The sequence below is a fragment of the Eupeodes corollae genome, chromosome 2 (genome assembly GCF_945859685.1).
Source record: "Eupeodes corollae chromosome 2, idEupCoro1.1, whole genome shotgun sequence".
NCBI lineage: Eukaryota > Metazoa > Arthropoda > Insecta > Diptera > Syrphidae > Eupeodes > Eupeodes corollae.
In genome coordinates, this window is record NC_079148.1 from 124,479,232 (window position 1) to 124,499,859 (window position 20,628).

A 20,628-nucleotide genomic window follows, 5' to 3' on the forward strand; every position below is an offset into this window, starting at 1 on the left:
TATGGACGAGGAAGAGGAAAAAACGGTTCTTCATCTTCTCTGCACGTGCCCTGCTCTAGCTCAAAAACGCAAAAATTACCTAGGAGAATTCTTCTTTAACGATCTAAACGATCTAAATCATATCGGTATAATCAGCCTCTCACGTTTCGTAAGGAACTCAAGCTGGTTCTATTGAGCTTAGGAGGAAGCCTCAAGATTCATGTGGTATCACCATGGGCCATTAAACTGGCCTAAGTGTGTCCGTATCCATCTTGGACAGCCACTATACAATGAGGAATTAAACTGGCCTAAGTGTGTCCGTTTTCATCTTGGACAGCCACTATAATCTGACCTAACCTAGGTCGTTCGGCTACACCTAAATCCTTCCGCAAAATTTTCCACGTTGTTGAGTAACAGAGGCTGAACGGCGTCGAATTGATAATTAATGGTCATCATTAACATATTGATATTTTCTTTAATTCGCACTCTACGAAAGCGGGTTGGTGGTTTTATGTCTGACAATCTCAATTTAGTGCGAAATTTAGTCATAATGCCAATAGCCCGAATAGTTGGTCGATTAAACTGACATTAAAATGGAAGAATCGCGCAATGAACTTTCTTAACAGATGACGCATTTTGATAATAATATTCAATAGTTCGCAAGCGTTGTTCGTTTGTAAGACGATTCATAGTTAAATTATAGTCCAAACTGAAGATGTTTTACAGTAAAACAAAACACGAAACGTGCGGCAGCTGTTTAAACCAGTGTCGAAGAAAAGATAATAGCTACAAAAATCACCCTTTACATTCCTTTTAGTGTTCTAAGGAATCTATTATTAGCATCATAAGCATACATGCTAATAATAAAAAGGGTTTAGTGCCTAACAAATTTTTGAGACTGAATTTATACTGACAAAATCAAAGTTAGTATAGAAAGTATAGATTTTCTTTAAAATATCTGAACTTTTTTCCGCCTTTATCGGTGGTTGTATAATGTATATTCGCTCTAATTGATTAAAAACTTCTTAAAAGTAGGTGTACATGTAGGTGTAGCCACCGTTAAAGCTGGTAAAGAAAAAGGTGTTAAACTCTCAACTGCACTACCACGTAGGTGCGATAAATGTTAAGTAAAAAGTTTAACTTTCGAAACCGAAAGTATAATTTGAAACAAGAATAAGGTTCTTTGGGGCGATTTGTCAATACTCCGTTTGAGGCAGCAACTGCAAAAACAACTTTTGGTTGGCACAGGGAGGGATTGCACCTCTACCTCTGTCATGACAGTCCTAAACACACTTGCAATTCGCATCAACCCACAGAAACAGTACTTAAAGTAAAACTCATTTGAAGTACCATGGTACTTGGTTCTTGTATCCAAATGCTTTAAAAGTACTTGAATTTTTTTAAATAACATAATAGAGCCATGAACAATAATACTTATTCTTTTTCAGGAACCAACAATTGTACTAAAAATTCTATCCAGGTTAGAATATAATTTAAATTTGCCTCATACCTCACTGTTCACTCAAAAATCGGTTTTAATTTTGTATTATTTTTACTTAATTTTTTAACTTTTAAAGTTTGATAATTAAAGTTTATAGTGAAATTTCAAGTCCGGTTGGAAATCACTTTAGCCTTTCTTACTGAGAAAAATTTTTGAAAAATTTAAAAATTGATTGAAGGATTAGTTCGGAATACTAACTTGACTTCGTCAAATGAATAGAAAAGAGTAAGATCACTAGTTGTTCAAATTTCAAATTTGAAATAGTGGATCAGCTGTCAAATTATATTTTTTTAAATTTACCAATTCTCAAATTCTAAAATGGTGAACAAATACTAATCGTGATGACTTTTCAAACCCTAAATTAATTAGGTTAGTCTAGGTACCAACAATATGTTAAAAAGTTAAAAATTGTAGTTGTTGTATAGGATTAAAATAGAGCAAAAAATGTGGTCTGTTCGAAAAGTGGAAAGATATTATGAAAACAGAGCATTATAAAAAGTAAATTAATTCAATACAAAAATTATTACCAATTATATATAAGATGGCCTAGACTAACAAAAAATATCATAAGCCAAATTAAACAATATTTTTCGTTTACAATTTGACCACAAAACCAGAAAATTCTTCGCAAAATATTTATTCTCATGTAGTTTTTAGAACACTAATATTCTTTTGATTGTGTTTATATGCCATACAAAATATTCATAACGTGTTAAGAACAAAATTGAGCAGTCTAAAATCGATTTAAGTGAAGCCTTTTTTGGCATTTGAAATACCTACCAACTTTAAAAACCAACAAAAAACACCATGCCTCTTATACATAACAATACAAATCACCTCCTCAAAGGGATTCATGGATGTCGGAGCAAACTAAACTTCATTCTTCAGTAATAAAAAAAAAACTAGCTACCTACATACCTACCTATAACGCTCAGTTAAACCAAAGTTATTTCTTTTGTATTTTCATATTTTTCATATACATTTAGAAAAAAATAGAATCCTTTTTGTTGTGATTCCGCACAGGGTGGATATAAAAGAAAAGCTGGGTCAGGTCCTCAAAAAAAAATATTTATAATAATACTCAAGAGTGCATGTGTGTGCGGTGCGGAGCGGTGCAGTGCAAATATAACAAGTAGTGAGAAGGTATATACATATGTATAGGTATATTGCTTTTAACAACAATAACTACAACAACAACATAACAAAAACTAAAATATTTTCCAGTACCAAACCAACATTTATTCTGATTCACATCTAGGACGTACAAACATTCATATGTATACATAGCTATAAATGGGAATGCTGATGTTCAGTGCCACGTAAAGGAATCAAGGCTGCCGGAAAGTATCCCGCCACCACCGGAAATGGAAAATAAATGAAAAACTGTTCATCTCAATGCACTATAATAACAACAACAAAATAGAGGTGGCAATGAAATGACTATTACGAGGATGCGATGGCGGGAAGAGTAAGGGCACACAATATTCAGCAGACACATGTTGGAATGAGATTCGAGTATAAAGTCTACCATAGCGGATAAAGTATAGAAATCATCATCATAACGTCTATGATCAACAACTATACTCTCTGGGTCTTGTTGAAGCGCGTCGAGTGGCCATCAATATAGTCAGTCGCCCCTTGCCTATTATAAGCTCTAACAAAAAGACCAAAAACCACAGGACTCCTCTCTCGGATATATCTCTCTATCTCGTCTATCAAGCCAAACTTTTAGGTTAAAGCCATTAAAATGGCTTCACACAAAAGTTATCCCCATTCCAATAAACCTATAGATAAAAATATGCACACATATAAACCTATACAAATGTATCTCTCTATATATTTGCCTATGCACTGAGACAGGACGATCTGCTATATCTATATAACGGTCGGTTAGTCGGTGTCGGTAGAACATTGGTATCTGCATATGCTCAACAATGCTCAAAATCGAGTTTAACTCTCATTGCAACAAGGATAACTTTATAACAACTAAAGTTAGAGTGGCAAGTCCCAAAAATTCCCAAAAGACTCAGCCTCTCTATCTCCATATGGGTTTGAACTGTACTATCTATTCTATATATAGAATAAGTCGGAATAGAAAGTATGGGAAATGGGTGCGATGGTGCTTTCTATGGCACAAAATAGTGCAAAACGGATGAGCACACATCCTTGATATATGGTTATACAATGACCATTTATTACGATAGCATTATAAATTATATTTCGCCGATGGTATGTTGTGTGTGCGGCCCATATAAAACAGGACGCAAAGTGTGAATTGGGATCTGGGAGTACCCGGTACTCCTTTATGAATGTATATTTATAACGGAAGAAGAAGCAGAGCTATAGTTGTCGAATCACGCAAAACTAAAAAAATGGGAAGAGTGCGAGTGGGCGTTTTGTGCTGTGTGTTTTCGCATTTGGAAAATAATCAAATTTTGTCGCATAAAAAGGTTAGTTTCCTGTGTGTCGCAAGAGGAAATTGATGGTCCCAACAGTACAGTACCAACCATTGTACATATTCATACCCATATGACACCAGGCCCGTTTGCAAAAGAAAGTCCATTGCCTATTTTTTTTTTAAATATTCAATCTTAAAGCTTAATGCCATTGGAAGGAAGATACATACTAATATGCGTGTAAGTCAATTACCAATAACTTATTTTCCATTAAAAGTCTGAAAAGTCTGGCCAGCACTGGATTTAAAAGGTTCAAGGTGCTTGCTCTTTCTAAGCAGATCGCATATAAGCTCGATTATCGGTGTCTTAACCGGACACTGTCTAATAGGAAAACACGCTACGAGACTAGGCGTATTCTCAAATGACTTTTGCAGAAGCTGTATGGACGAGGAAGGGGAAAAAACGGTTCTTCATCTTCTCTGCACATGCCCTGCTCTAGCTCGAAAACGTAAGAATTACCAGGGAGAATTCTTCTTCAAGGATCTAAACGATCTAAATCATATCGGTATAATCAGCCTCTCACGTTTCGTAAGGGACTCAAGCTGGTTCCATTAAGCTTAGGAAGAAGCCTCAAGATTCATGTGGTATAACAATGGGCCATCAAACTGGCCTAAGTGTGTCCATTTCCATCTTGGACAGCCACTATAACCTAACCTAACCTGAACATAAATTATTCGTATAGCATTATTTTAATGAAGCTTTTTAAAGTGCTTAGAGGTCTACCTATTGCGCTAATTATAATGTTAAAATATTTTGAACTCAAAAAATCCTGTCAAGCAAATATTAACGTATCCTTGCTAAGTATTTCCAACTATTTACGCTTTTTACACATTAAATGAACTGAATGAGAGTATTCGTAGTTGAATTTAAAAAGTTGTGTACATTTCGTAACTTAAGTATTTGTAATGGGATTTTCCGATGAGAAGTTTCATTTTAAATAGCCCGCTATTTGGACATCTGCAACTCTTTAAAAGAACAAGTCAACTTTTTCTGCTAAAAGGAATAATTTTGATGAAAACCTATCAACTTATTATATTTTTAAAGGTTTTTAAAGTTCATTAAACACAAGAACTCAAATTGTTCCATCGGCAGCATTTGGTTCTTAAAATGCATCGAATTGATCCAGGTTTTTATCATATCCTATTTAGGAAAGATATCTATTGACATGATTAGAGATGTACCAATACTCCACAATTGATTGAAGGCTTTTAAGATGGAACTCTTAAAGTTATCAAAGGAAATGTGCGAATTGGCGCAAAGGTAGCCGTGGTAGCCATTTGGCTTATATCGTTTTAAATTGTTGATGGCATACAGTTTTTTTAAATTGATATGGATATCCATTGACTTATGTTTAAAAAAAATTCCTCTATTTATACTCATATAAAAATAAAACCTCTAAATGGAAAAAATCCTGTACCTATTAGAACAACGGTATCTTAAAGGCTCTAATTTTTGACGCTCAGTTACGCACTGATTTCTGTTTGTATTGTATACTTCATAACATAGTTTTTTTATTGATGGTATTTTCTTGAATCTACATAGTCAAGATACAGCCCTGTTTTTAAAATACCCAAAACACTAAATCAAATATTGCTTATTGGTCTGTAACTTTTTTTTGCAAGGTTGTACAATATTCAATAATATCATGCAAGCGATTCCGTACTCCAGCTTTCATATTTGAAAAATAAAACATACATTTTATTTACATAATTTAATATTGCATACACGTGGCCATTTATGTACATACATGTAGCTTTGATATATAAAATAATATTCAAAAAAGAGGCTGGGATGCGACCCACACTGATAACTTCCCATTGGTATCCGCTAAAAATGTTCAAATAATATTTTTTGTAACAAGTAATTTTTATCATCAAAATAAATTGAAAGAGTTTATTTGTAATCAAAAATTTAAGTTTATGCTATTTTCTGTGGAGTTACATTCGAGGACTTAAATCAATGCAACAACAATACTTTGTACAAAATAAAATAATTCAAAACTTTTGTTTGTTCCCAAGATATTCGAGTCAAAAATGATTTTTATCAGTTTTAAAGACTATTTTTGGTAAGAAAACTGTAACTTTAATTTTTTTGTAATTAATCAAAGAGTAACACCTTTTTAAGATTACATTATTTGGCAGTTAATATCTTATTTTTTGCAAAAACTTTTTTTACCAATATTTAGAAAAAACTGTACATCAGTTCTTACAAAAAATATTGGTATCTCTACTTGTTCTTAAGATATGGACAACGAAAAGTAGTAACCCCAACGTACACACAAACATTTTTCTAAAAAGCTTTGATTTAGATGCTAGTGACCTTGAAACGTCAACATTGTAAAAATGTTTACTTCGATAAATCGGACAGATTACAATAATTTCACAAAAGAAGATAATTAAGAGAGTTCTGAAAAACTATTTAGGACTTGTTTATGGCAAAAGGTTGTCCCAAAATAAACTAAAGATCCGACACTTTTTGTTAAGTAAAGATTGTTACCAATTACACCAGAAAATCTCACTGATATCTCAAAGCCTTTAAAGAATTTTGAAGTATTTGTATTAAAAAAAAAAAACTATCTTAAGCTAATGTACAATATTTTGTAAAATAATTTTAAATTCAAATCTGTTTGTTGTCAAGTTCATTACATAAAGAATTGAAAAGTTTAATACACCTAGAAACGGATTCATTGCAACCATAATTGGATCTATGTTTTGGATTATTAAGAAAATGACGTAACCGCAATTCTCTCTCAGAACTTAGATCTTAAAGTATGTAAGAATCGGTGGACACTTAATACGATAAGAAAATACATCATGCACAAACAACAAACACTGAATAGACCGTCATTTTTCTAATGAATCAAGTCCAATTAAGGCACACCTAGATACATATGATGGAGTTTCAATTCTCCATTTTAACTGCCTAACTACAAATCTTATAAAACCCTTTTGCACTCTTTCAATACTTGTTATCCTAATAGAAGACCATAAAATTGAACGATACTCAAGAATTGGACGAACTAAAGACATGTTAACTGATTTTAAAGTGTAAGGGTTAGAGAACTCAGTGCAGTTTCGTTCAACGAAACCAAGCATTGAATTAGCCCTGGTTATAATATTGTCCACATGTAAAGAAAACAACAACTTTGAATCGAAAATGACTCCAAGATCACGGTACTCAGATTTGCGATCAAGAATCTAATTAAAATTTGGTAGTTGTTTATCGTTGCAACCAAAGTTCGATGTGCAGTAAAAACATTACATTTTTGTATATTTAAAGGAAGAACACACCAAATGGATAAAATATTTAAATCAGTTTGAAGATTTTGATGATCATTTCTATTTTTTATGCAAAGATATATTTTAAGGTCATCAGCATACATTAAACATAAGGCATTTTTTAAAAGAAATGGGATTTCCCTTACGAAAATATTAAAAAGGAGTGGTCCAAGGCGACTTCCTTGAGGAACTCCAGATGAAACTTTAATAATACTTGAAAAAAAATTTCCCAATTTCACGCATTGTGTTCTGTCATTAAGGTAGCTTGATATCCATTTCAAAAGCAACCCATGAATACCGAAAACTATTAGTTTAGCTATAAGAATCTTATGACAAATCGAGTCAAAAGCTTTGACAAAATCAGTAAAGAAAGTGTCAACGTGGTAGCCAGATTCAAAAGAATCGGTGACATATCTACAATAAAGCATGAGATTTGTTGAAGTTGATTTACCTGGCATAAATCCATGCTACTCATTACAAATATGTTCTTTCATATTAAAAAAATAAATGATCCTTTACTATGAGCTCGAATAATTTAGGGATTGCAGAGATTTTAGAAATTGCACGATAATTTACTACTAAAATGTTTGCGCCTGATTTGTAAATAGGACTTACATATGAAAATTTCCTTTGATTCAGAAATAGTCCGGTAGAAAGGGATTCATTAAAAAATATCAGAAGCGGTAAAGCTACCGAAAATTGGCATTGCTTTAAAACAAAAGATGGAATTCCATTAGGACCAGGATTCAAACTGGGTTTTAATTTTGAGATTGCATTTAGGATATCGGATTCAAAAAGATTAAGTGTTGAAATATTAGCATTACTACTGGAAAAGCTTTCCGTTTGATAAATACTAATTGAAGAATGGTCAACATAAACCGACTTAAAAAATTGAGAAAAAAGTTCACACGAACTTTGTAAATCGTTTGATGTTTGACCATTAAACTCCATATTTTCTTGGAGAGCAACAGATCGATTTTTATTATTTAAAAAAGTCCATATATTGTCCAACATATTGTTGGTGCAAGTATTTATTCAGAAAATCATATTCCTTTCGAAATTGGCAGAAAAGATTTCCTGTGTTTTTTCAGCATTTAGACTTATTTTTACATGTAAGTAAGTAATCATGAATTTTATTTAGAGCAAGTCATTTTCAATTTCATTCCCAATTTCACTTGAACTGTTAACTGCGGTATCATCGGCAAACATTGCTTTTTCACAGTTCCATATTTCTGGAAAATCAGCAACATACGTATTGTATAATAATGGACCTAATACTGACCCTTGAGGTACCCCCGATGTTTTTTTTAATGGAAGAGTGTATTCTATTTGAATTAACTTGAAATTGCCTGTTCCTAAGGAAGCTTTGTATTAGTTTCATTACATATAAAGGACAACCGAATAATTTTAGTTTATGAATTAGACAATCATGCCATATGCTATCAAAAGCCTTTTCAACAAGACAAGACTTGTTGATTCTTTTGCATTCATTTTGTCCTTAACATGTTTGCAAATTCTGAGAACTTGATGTGTCGTACTATGACCTTGCCTGAATCCAAACTGTTGGCTTGGCACAACATTGGAAGACTCGAAAAAATCAAGAAGTTTACTTTTAATAATTTTTTTCTAGTATTTTGCTAAAATTAATAAAAAGGCTTATTGGTCGATAACTATTAGGTATGTTTGGTGGATTTCCTGCCTTGAGGATGGGTATGATTTTCGCAGTTTTCAATTTGATTGGAAAGTATTTTATCTTTAGACAAGCGTTAACAATAAAACAAATAAAAGATACACCAATTATTGGTAGCTCCTTAAAGTAGGAATTTTTCAGAGTATCTACTCCTGGTGCTTTATTGTTTCGCATACCATGTATTATTTCTTTAATATCATCGTTTGTGACAAAAACATCTACTGGCAAAGGTTCATAATTACCTTTAATAAAGTTAATTGACTCATTTACTAGACCATTAACTGAGCTGGTTTCGTTTCCTAACGAATTGCTAAAATTTTTTTCAAACAATTCCGCAAAAATGTCAGCTTTTTCTTCACAGGTTATCAACAAGGAATCATTGTGTTCTAATTGAGGAATAAATTTGTTTTTTGCTTTAAGAACTTTAGCTATTTTCCAAAAGGCTTTGGAATTCGGTTCAAGAGAGTTTAGTTTATCACTCCAAGTTTTGTTTCTGAACTTTGAAATTTCAAAACCTATTTTTCTTGTGTATGCTTTCATTTCATTGAAGTCAAATATCTTTGCCACTGGCTTCTTAATCTATTTCATTGCTTGATTAAATTCAAGATATAATGTGGAAGAATAGTTGTCCTTGTGGTTTTTGGTTTTTTTGGGAACAGACTCATCAATACTTTCCAATAATGAATTGGTAAAATAATCATTTTTTTCGTTAATTTGGTGAGAACTACTTATACTTTCTATATCACAGGTTGTATTTCTAAGGCGTTGATTCATTGATGTTCTAAATCTAAGCCAATTTGTTTTTTTTTTTTTTAAATCTAAGTATTGCACATCTTTAATTCTACCATCAAGAATAATATCACAGTTTATTGGAATATGATCCAAACTCAGAGCGTTGACAGCTAAAGGTTGGGTAACGATTTCTAGTGAGTTCGTTATAATCAGGTCTAAGGTTGATGGCGAAGATTTTTTGTTGGTTTTTAAAATATGTTGGACCATTAGGATAGAGTGAACCTATAGAATACCACATAGTTATATATACGAGTAAATTACCCCACTTATTCGCTCTATACCAACCCCAATTACGATGTTGAAATCACCCCCGAGTAAAAACTTCTCATTACTTGTTATAAGCCTTCTTAAATCATTTTTAAAGAAGCAAAGCTTTTGTGAATTTGAGGCTCACCCAGGAAAATAAATAGAAATAATTTTAAATTTAGTGTTCTCAATATACATTAATTCAACACCTATTGTTTCAAAAGTATAAGTTTTAATATTTGGTATTAATTTATATACTAAACACTTTTTGGCTACAATGGCAACTCCACCTTCGACTTCTTCATAATTATGATTTAGTCTATGGCAGTGATAATTATAGTGCGAGATGGAGATGTTACTATTGAGCCACGTTTCACACACAAGACATACATGTGTTCATCAACATCATTGTTACAAAGAAAATTGAAAATTTCAGTACATTTGTGACGAATACTATTGGCATTCCAGCAAAAAACATTAAGAGAGTTTAATTTTGTCCCTAAATTTTCAGCTATCAAACATATTATTTATTTATTTTTATTAATTTATTCATTAATTTTTAATCATTTATTTAAATTGTATTCCTCTGAATGCAATTGTTTTTGGCATTCGCCATTTGAATTTGGTCAGAACATGGATTAGACCCAAATTTTCAATTTGCCTTAAAATAAAATTTTTAAGTTTGTCCTTATAATTATACTTACTTGACCCCAGGTAGATACAAAAACCTTAACTTAAATTTAAGAACTAAGAACAAAAAAAACCTTATTCTAAAAAGTATATGAGTTCAGTGTTTTTTAAACCTTAAAGCATTACCATTGGTCCCTTTAAATACTCAAATAACTATATAAGTATACAAGGGCTTGAATAAATTATTCTGTCTGAAGAGTTTTAATTGTATTATCTATTCTCCAATGCTTTGCCCCATCACAATGATGGATCAATGCAAATTAAAACGGAGATCAAGTCAAGCGAATAAAATATTCCTAGACGATTCGCTACAACAACAATTGAAATACATGCATACATATATATATTTGCAATATGTACCTACAAGAAATATATCTACATTTTTGCCAAAAGAAACAATTCTACAATCAGAAAAGTTAGCTAATGACCCAAAACGCCAATTGCGAACTCTATATTGGGGTTGCAATCAAAAAGGACGTAATCCACCAATCATTCAAACACTCGTTGTAATTAATTCAATTTATCAAACGCATCGTGAGCACGCTAGGTATCGCTATAGCAATCGCCATATAGCCATTCACTTCAATCCCTCTCGGCCTCGACTCAGTGTTCCTTTTAACATAACAGACATTTTTTTGTTGTTGTGTCCTTGTGATGTGGCCATTCGTTTGCCACTTTGCTTGTGATCTGGTCTGGTCTGCAATTCAGTCGACCATGTCTCCCAAAAATCGAGGGGCTAACGCTAATTAAGTTTATTTGGTCGTTTGGGAGCTCTGCTACCCCGAGCTGCCGCCGCACCGTCATCATACCATTGTCCCATCAGTACCACTTCCAGCTTCAGCTTCAACCATCCATCTCATCCTAACAACCTTTTGCAACAACCATGGTTGTTGTCGAAATGAACTGTGCTGCCTGGTTTTTTATGTTGTGTTATATATGGTGTCCAAAATAGTGGAATTTCGTTTTTTTGTGTGACCAAGCTGCGGAGAACACACATCTCCAGCTCTAGTCCCAGCTCCAGTTCCACATTTGTATTTAGGAGCAATGTTGATGGTAGTTTTTAGCTATGTATTTTTATATTGTGTTGGTCAGTTTTGAATTTACTCATAGTTTTTTTTGGTTCGTTTTGTTTTGGCGAAACGCAATGTTTTTCCTGCCGAACTGCGGACCACTCTCTGGAGCTGGACTGGACTGGACATCCTGGCGACTACACAAATCCTTTTCCCCCATCAAGTGAACCAGCACATATCTATATACATAAATTTGTTTTGCAAAGTACGGTTGTAATGTCCGGTTTTTTTTTGTTAAACCATTTTTTATTTTTGCTGTTGTTCTTGTTATCCTCAGAACCGGTAGTTCAGGACTTTGCTATATGTGGAAACGGTCTTCTCTACGGTTCACTTAATTTTTATTGCCAGTTAGTGTTTTTGGATGCTCGTTTTGTGGAGCATGTGATGAAAGTGCACTAGTATGCAAAACGAATGAGAACACACGTGGACAGGACACGTCGCGGTGAGGTGAGATGGTCATGGTGTTCGTGTCGGTCGCGTACCTACCAACTGCACTGCCGGCCGTTTTGGTTTCGGTCGATTCGATATACGATGTGGGTGTAAGAGCGAGTTTGTGTTCCAGAATTGTCAACATATTTTTTATTTGCTGCCATTTTTTAAGTGACGCTTGTTCGATATATTCAAATTGATTTTGGGGTTTTTTTGGTTGACAATATTGAACACACACATTTATGTAGGTGTGCTATGGGTATCCTATGTATAGAGGTAACCAAATTCACCAGAGAATGGAATTTCGCGTTGAATTAAGTTTTAAGTGCTGAAAATTGAGAAAACTTTTGGAACTCTTGTTAATGTCGTTAACTTATTTCAAAACAACATGTATGTTCCTGTCCAGCTTAATTGTATTCTTATTTCCCACACTGTATAGTGTTGCAGAGTTAACATTGGTAAATTGAAAGTAAATTACCTTCATTCTTTGAATTATTTAAAGTAATATAATAGAAACTTTAAAGAAAAGTCCTTACTCCCGCTGTTTACATGAAATCCTTTTTATTTGGGTTTTTATTATATGAAAGAGAATTATAAAAAAATAACGACTTTAAAAGCTCTGTAAGCTGTACCGTTAATCAGTTCCTAATGCTCATTTGGGTTAAAATGTCACCTAAATTTTCAGATAAGAATTCCGATATCCAAATTCATCTAACTATTATGGCAGTTGGCCATTCAGAGGCTTTTTACAATAAGAGGTTTTATTTTGATATATGTAAAACGAACCCGATTGTTTGTTTTTCTAAAGCGAAAGAAAATTTCCGAAAATGAAATTTAGCTTGCTGTATCGAATTTTTAGTTATCGGTCAAGTTACGTGTATGCTTCAGACACAACAAAATTATATTACATACTTTTAGGATGGTCACAGCTACCAGGCAGCCTAAGTGATGGAAGAATAATCGATAAATCGATAACATGCAGAGAGACAAAATTATGCAAATTGGAGAAAAAGGTTCGTAATGTATTTAAAAGTGAAATCAACCCCAATTTATTCAATTTTGTTGATTCTATTGAAAACGGTAGGCCCTATTCTGAAATAAAACACGACAAAAACTATGTTCAAGCTGTTTTTAACTCTATAAACAAACTAACTGCAACTATTGCATTAAGAGACAGTGCTACTTAATCCGTATCGATACCTTTAAAATGGTTGACAACTATTTCTATGACAGGTATTGATTCAATCAACAAAACCGCCAAGTTTTTCAACCGATATATTCACTATTTACTCCAAAAATGTTATTAAGAGTAATGTCCGAAAGTGTTTCTGTCACTGTCATATTGGAAAAGGTAATTTGTTTGTACAGTTCAAAATAGAACTGCAATGTGTAGGTACCCTTAAATTTAACTACATAATGAAATTCAAAATGTCCAGCTAAATAAATATATTCAGATCAGATTTCTTCTAACAATAGATCAGTTTCAACATTTCAAATAGAACAAATTTTTAGAATCAAACAAACACGCTTCAGCTTCACCTGACGTTTACGAGTTCAGCCAAAGGAATTCAATGCATGCTATCACAATGGTACTTCGACCTAACGTTTCGTAATCGTTATTAAAAGAACGTAATGTAACGTAATGTGACTCCAAGCGTAAGCTGAACATTTGCTTTGTCTGACAGATCAACAGCTGTAAAAAAATGTCAACAAACAAAATATTTGCTCTTTGGAGATATGAAATAATAGAAATGTCATTCAAAGCAACCTCGAAGCAGACCCACCGTAACGCAGACGAAGCATGTTTGTGATTCAGCCATTAAAGAGCTGTAAAAATAAATTCCTTTACTTTATGGATAGAAAGATTTTTACTTTAACACGATCTAATATTTTGAGTTTTCCTGTGAACTCATACTTTAAGAAATAATCTCATATAGGCGTAACTTCGTAAACGTCAATTCCTATTCTATATTTTAGTTATTGTCTAACTTCATAAATAATTAGCTTACTTAATTACTTTTTCGTCTTCTCCTCCAAGATCAAAATAGTAAAGCCAAACCAACTTATATAAAAAATAGTTTGCTTATATTTATTCGAACTTAAATACGAAAACAAAAATTTATATCAATCATATTTTTTGCACTTCCAAATATCCACTTCTGTTTTGCGACACTCTCGGAAATCGTAGTCTGTCATTCCAAGGCAGAACCGGCTAGTTTTTGGCTTGTAAATGTCCAATCCTCTACCAATTTTTATGATATATCCATTGCTTAATCTGAAATCAGTTAGTTTGTACAGTTTTTGTTTGTTTATACATGATTTAACTTAACTTACACTATTTTCCTGTCATGCAAATTACTTTGATACTCGACAGCCAGTTGAATGTTTCTACGCGCAAGATCAGTTTTGATGCTGTCAAATGATTCTTTTTGAATGCTACCCGTTCTTTCGTCTTTTTTGGTGACAATTCGTATGTATCTCAGACTGTGGCAGCTCTTTACAACTAATTCAAGGAACATAACTAGGTTTTGCATCTGAATCATAAAAAGAAGAATGAGAAAATGTCATTTTTAGGCCATTCATTTTTCTTACCTGATGATTTTCCATTAAGTACGCTTCGTCTAATTCTACCTCTTTCACTTCATTGTCTAAGTACTTTCCAAATAGTTGACGATAGCTGTGCCCAGTTGAACCTTCCATAATGGGAATGTTGTCGACGACATCACCTTTCGTCGTGTGTGCATCAATTTTTTTGCGAATCACATCAAGGCGCGTTTTGTATTCATCAATTTTTCCAATGTAATACTTTCGTTTTTCTGGCAGTTTTTCAGCTTTTTAAAAGTAATAAGTTCCCATTTAGTTAAATAATTAATTTTTATTTGAACATAATTGTTTTAAACTTACCTTCAGCTGTGGCGAGGAGCACGAGAATTCCATCTTGGTAGAGATGCTGAGCTTGCAATATACGTCCAGCTCTATCGCATTCACATGCCTCGATTAATATCTCTTTTAGACTCATTTCGATGTTTAAATTGACATCAAAATGAAGAACAATAAATAAATTAACAAAATAATATACAAATATGAGATTGAAAAACTAAATTACAAAAAAGTAAGCCCGTGAACCATAAACAAAAATTATGCCACAGCCACAAAAACAAAATTGACAGCAAACAGCTGTAAATACTAGAATGACTTTATGCTCTGATGATTGATGGCAGGGATGGTATTGAGGTAAAATTATATCTTTTGGTTTTCTGGCCCATAAAAAAACAATTTAAATGTCAAACATTAATTTTGTGTTGTAAAATGTTCATTTTAGAACAATAGTCAATCGGTTTGGATGAGATACAAACTTAATAAGTAATGGAAATATACCAGAGATCAAAAATAACCGTTGACCTTTATTTTCAATCGGTTTCTCACTGAGATTTATTTAATTCGCCAATTTCATTTGGGTCTTGGTCTGTGATTTATTTTTAAAAATTAATTTTTTAGGTCTTTGTGTGAGATTTATCATTTAAGTTCGCAAATATCTCTTATCTGTTGACTTATTTAACTAAAAATAAATGGAAATGGTTAACCTTAAACCTTTTCCGTAGAAAATAAATCAAAAATGGTTAAAATGATAAATTATATGATTTTCTTTATTTTGAAAGTAAAAAAGTTAATTCTTAATTATTAAGCCTAACTAAAAGTAAACTCTCAAGAGTTTTTGAATTTAAATTATATCTTCTTTCACTAAGTATAAAACTTAGAGAAGAAAACGCCCTTTCCACTGATACTTGCGTTGCTGGAACGCCCAGTATAACCAGAGCGATCTCAAAAATATTAGGTGATTTTAGTTTGAGATTTTGAAAAAATGTAAGAATGTTGGTGTCCAAAGGCAAACGAGGGTAGACCGAATCAAAATGTTCGATGTCCACGTATAATTTTGTAAGTGTTTCGTTAATACTGACGTCACTGGTTCCATTTTCTTCCCGTTCTTGTTGCTCAATTCTATTTAAATACAAGTTTAAAAGTGGGTTATCGGTATCGCTGGCTTGACTTGTTGCAGTATTTGGACTTTCGTTGCTTGTCCTTGGATTTGCTTCTTGAGAAACTCAGGTTATATTCTACATAAGGAATATTATACGAAGATTAAATTACATGAAATTATACTTTATTTAAGAGCGAAACAAACAGAAAAGACAACAACAACAAACGAATTCATATTACATTTTGATTAGAGTTGGGTCAAAATTCTGTAAAGCACACATACATAATTATTAATGCAACTTAGATTTAATGCACAAGTTAAGGAGTAGAAAGAGATATTGGTGGAATAAAATAATTATTATCTCATTGAATGAGGATGGGAATTATAAACATATTTTAAAAAAAAAGTAAAAAGTATTTTCATAAAATAAAAACTGAATATTTTTGTTTATTATTTTCTTTTGATTAAAATGTGGGTATGTATTCTCAGAGATAAAAAAAAAATATTGGAAACATTTTAATTTAATTTTAAAGCCTAGTACATACTTCCTCGTGAAGTGAACGTTCGCCAGTGGAGAAAGTGAACTTTTGACATTGCTCACTGGTACACACTTGTGAGTACACGTTGTGAACATGCGGAAACCAAATGTCAAAGCTTCACCAACAGTTCCCGTACATTTTGCACGTGAATTGCCCGTGAACGAAAACTCTCCACTTTGTTCTCCACTCAGCTTCACGAGCAACTTCACGGGTGAACCAAAAACTGAAATTTGTATGGGTTCACTAGATGGTTCACAAGTATGTACTAGGCTTAAAGACGAAGATTTGTATAGTAATGGCAATCTGTTTTATTTATTATTATTTATTTGAACTTTCACTTTTAAAATCCAAAATATCAGGACTTTCGGAAACAGAATTTCGACCCGCCCTATTTTTTAATTTGTACCTGTTTCATATTCAAAATATTTTTTGCAATTTTTTTCAAATGAGCTTTGGCCAATGCTTTTTGGTTGTTAGTCAATACCAAACTGATTCGAGGATCAAAATAAATTGCACTCAACATTGGTACACTTTCTAAAAGCAAACCTTCTCTTTCATTTAATGCTGTTTTTAGTTTAATTTTCAGATCACTGGAAGCATTTTCGTAATGCAGTTTAAGCTCCATCCAAATTTTGAAGAAGTCACCTAATACAAGTTGTTCTTCTTGCATTTTAAGTGTGGCAATCCAAATAGGCTTTAAAGTTTCGACGTACTCTTCAATCCATTGCCAATCTACCGTATCTTCAAAAATCTGTTGTTCCATAAGGAATGATTTTATTTCTAATAACTTTTGTAACATACGATATGTTGAATTCCACCTGGTGGAAACGTCAAGTGGAGGTATGCAATTATCCGATTGCAATAATATGCGTCTACATATAGTGGGCATAGAACAAGACATTAAAAGATGCTTTAATTAATTATAAAAACCAAACTTAGAATGTGAACGATTTTGAGCTATAGGTCAGTTATTTTACATAGTTTTTAGACACAGAAATATAGAACTGAAAATATTTTTGTTTAAAAAAAAAACAATACCTGATCTAGAGCTCACAAGACGTTCGTACCTATACTTTTATTTGTCAAATAGGAAAATAATAGAAACAAACATGTGCTATGTACAGTACATTGCACATATGCATGTAATTACAAATTTGTATAGTACCTATTTTTTGGAATTCTTAAAGTTTTACATAACTTCCTCGCAGTTTCAATTTTCTGACAAATATTGATATCTTTATTTATGTCATTAACGCATAGCTGGAGTGTATGAGCCGCACAACGTATAGATTGAATATTCGGAAGTGTAATGGAATCTACAATTTCCTCTACCCCTAGATCTAACTCTTCACTCATCTCGGAAGTTTCATTAAGAATTTCCACCGCTTTCAGCATGTTCCTCCCGTTGTCTGAAGTAATACTAAAAAACAAAAAGCCAATAGGGTTAAAATAGGTCAAATAAATAAATTGTCGGAAAATAGTTATACTACGAGTATATGCCTTTAGATAATTTGTGTAGGTATGTAAAGTAAATGTATGTAGTTGGCTGGTATGCACATATGTATGTACTACATCTATTAATTGAAATATGTATCTTGATTTATTAAAAGAAAAACATATATAGATAGTTTTAATAATTTTGTACCTATTTGTAACTATTTTTAAACTGAGAAACAAATAAAATTATATGTTCTTTGAAGTATTTCTGTATTTTTATTTTTAATTTTACGTATACAGGGTATTTCACATATGATATTGCAGAAAACTAGGATTTGTAGGTTGGGTTAAGACAAGAAACAAATCGTATAGAAAGGGGTATTATTCCCCCTGTTTAGGCAAAAGGGGTACTTTTCTAAAAAAATTATTAAAAATCAACGGCATCACCTACAATATCATGATATACCTTTTTAAAGCCATATATTGACTTTTTTTAAATTCAAAATTTTGAAAAAAAAAATAATTTTTACTATTTCTCGGTAAAAGTTTGTATATATGTACATAGCTAAATTATATAAAATAATTTTTTTTTACAAAAATAAGGTCAAATTTTGATTGTGGAACTTATGGTTCTCTAGGTACGGAGAATACCCCTCAACACATTTTTACTAAAAACAGTTAAAACTCACCTATAAATCTGATTAATATCAATTTGAAAATCAGACAGAATTTCTAAAATTTTTTCCTTTATGAGTTGTCCGGTGTGACGCTCAAAAAGTTGGACCATACCTAACGTTTTAACACAAATATTTAACGAATCTTTTTTAAGTTCAATAAATTGGAGATTTATCCCAAGAATTGATCTGTCTAATCGCGTCGCACAATCAATTTTTAGGGACAAAATTCTCCCCTTCGTCATTTTTCGTATTTGGTCTTTAATAGACTGGAGTCTAATATCAACAAACTCCATGATGTTATGGGAAGATATTGGTGAAATACCCAACCCTACAAATATTGGGCCAACAATTTCTTTAAATCCTTCACTATCTAAGTGTTTGAATGGCCTCCCATCGTTAGTTACAATTTTTATAATGGAATTAATAAAATCCTCTTTATTATACTCTATAGAAATTTTTTTTTTTTTTTTTGGCACCACCACCGTATCTTGAACACTATTTTGAATTATACCGTTATCTAATAATTCTTTGTGTTTTAGTTCTAAATGTCTCTTTAAATTTGTTAAATGTGACCCACTTAGATCAAAATTGCAAATATTACACTTTGATTTTCCTGTTATTTGATTAAAATCAAAATAATTTCTAATATTATAATTTGACCTTCGCCCCATTTTAAGTCACTCACTATCACTAAGCACTTTTAATAAACTTTGCTCAAAGGGTGTTGATAAATGACTTAATAAACATTTCTTAGAAATTCTAAACAAAGAACCTTCTAACAGGTAAAGTAAATTAAAAATCTCCAAATGAGATTTATTTTTTTCTCTCAGCAATAAGTGGTCACCGGTTAACCAAAACCTAATAAAAAAAGAGTTTGGGATGCGACCCACACTGATAACTTCCCATCCCGTCTGTCGATTTGTCTTGCTTCTAAGTTTGTCTATATGTACTCGTACCAATTTTTACATAATTTGCGTACTATTTTTTGTAGATTTTTTTAATGAAAAAACGGACTGTTGGATTTTTATATACAAATTACTGAATATCGAAAACAATATTTTCTGTGAAATAAAATACGTTTGAAGCCAATATTTTTAATTTTTGAAAAGCTATTTAAATTGAAGGTAAATTTTTACCAAGTATTAGAATTGTTTTTTTTTTTAAGTTTTATTTTTTGTAAAAAAAACTGTCAATTCGATTTTTTTCAAAATTTTATCGAATATTGAAAACAATATTTCTTATAAGATAAAATTAGTTTGAAGAAAATATTTCAAGTTTTTGAAAAGATATTTGAGTCAAAAATCAATTTTCACCAACTTTTGGTAAATTTTTATTAGGTTTTTAATTTTTTGCACAAAAACTGTCAATTCGATTTTTTCAAAATTTTATTGAATGTTGACAACAATATTTGTTGAAAGATAAAAGTTGTTAAAAGCCAATATCTACAATTTTTGGAAAATATTTGAGTCGAAAATCAATTTTTACCAACTTTTATGCATTTTTTTTAATGTTTTTATTTTTTGTAAAAAAAACTGTAAATTCGATATTTCTCAAAATTTGTCCTAATGTTCAAAACAATATTTCTTATAAGCAAAAATTAATTAGAAGCTATTATCTCAAAGTTTTGAAAAGATATTTGAGTCGAAAATCAATTTTTACCTACTTTTATAAATTTTTTTTTAGGTTTTTATTTTCTGTTAAAAAACTGTGAATTCAATTTTTTTCAAACTTTAACTGAATGTTGACAAAAAGATTTTTTGAAAGATAAAAGTAAATTAAAGCCAATATCTCAAAGTTTTGAAAAGATATTTGAGTCGAAAATCAATTTTTACCAACTTTTATACATTCTTTTTTAGGTTTTTATT

The 20,628-nt window shown here is 31.8% G+C and overlaps 2 protein-coding genes across 2 annotated transcripts; both read right to left on the reverse strand.

The window, feature by feature from the left end:
* Positions 1-14,194: 14,194 nt before the first annotated feature.
* On the reverse strand, positions 14,195-15,294 carry LOC129946250 (MIT domain-containing protein 1). The gene is made up of 4 exons (XM_056056377.1): positions 15,036-15,294; positions 14,724-14,962; positions 14,466-14,665; positions 14,195-14,406 (listed from the first exon to the last, which is right to left on the reverse strand). The coding sequence occupies exons 1-4, from the start codon at positions 15,148-15,150 to the stop codon at positions 14,256-14,258; spliced, it is 705 nt and encodes a 234-aa protein (XP_055912352.1). The 5' UTR covers positions 15,151-15,294; the 3' UTR covers positions 14,195-14,255.
* A 1,732-nt stretch (positions 15,295-17,026) lies between these two features.
* Positions 17,027-18,219, reverse strand: LOC129947282 (uncharacterized). Its single transcript, XM_056057792.1, has 2 exons — positions 17,815-18,219; positions 17,027-17,521 (listed from the first exon to the last, which is right to left on the reverse strand). Exons 1-2 carry the CDS (start codon positions 18,042-18,044, stop codon positions 17,038-17,040), a joined length of 714 nt encoding a protein of 237 aa, XP_055913767.1. The 5' UTR covers positions 18,045-18,219; the 3' UTR covers positions 17,027-17,037.
* Positions 18,220-20,628: the final 2,409 nt, after the last annotated feature.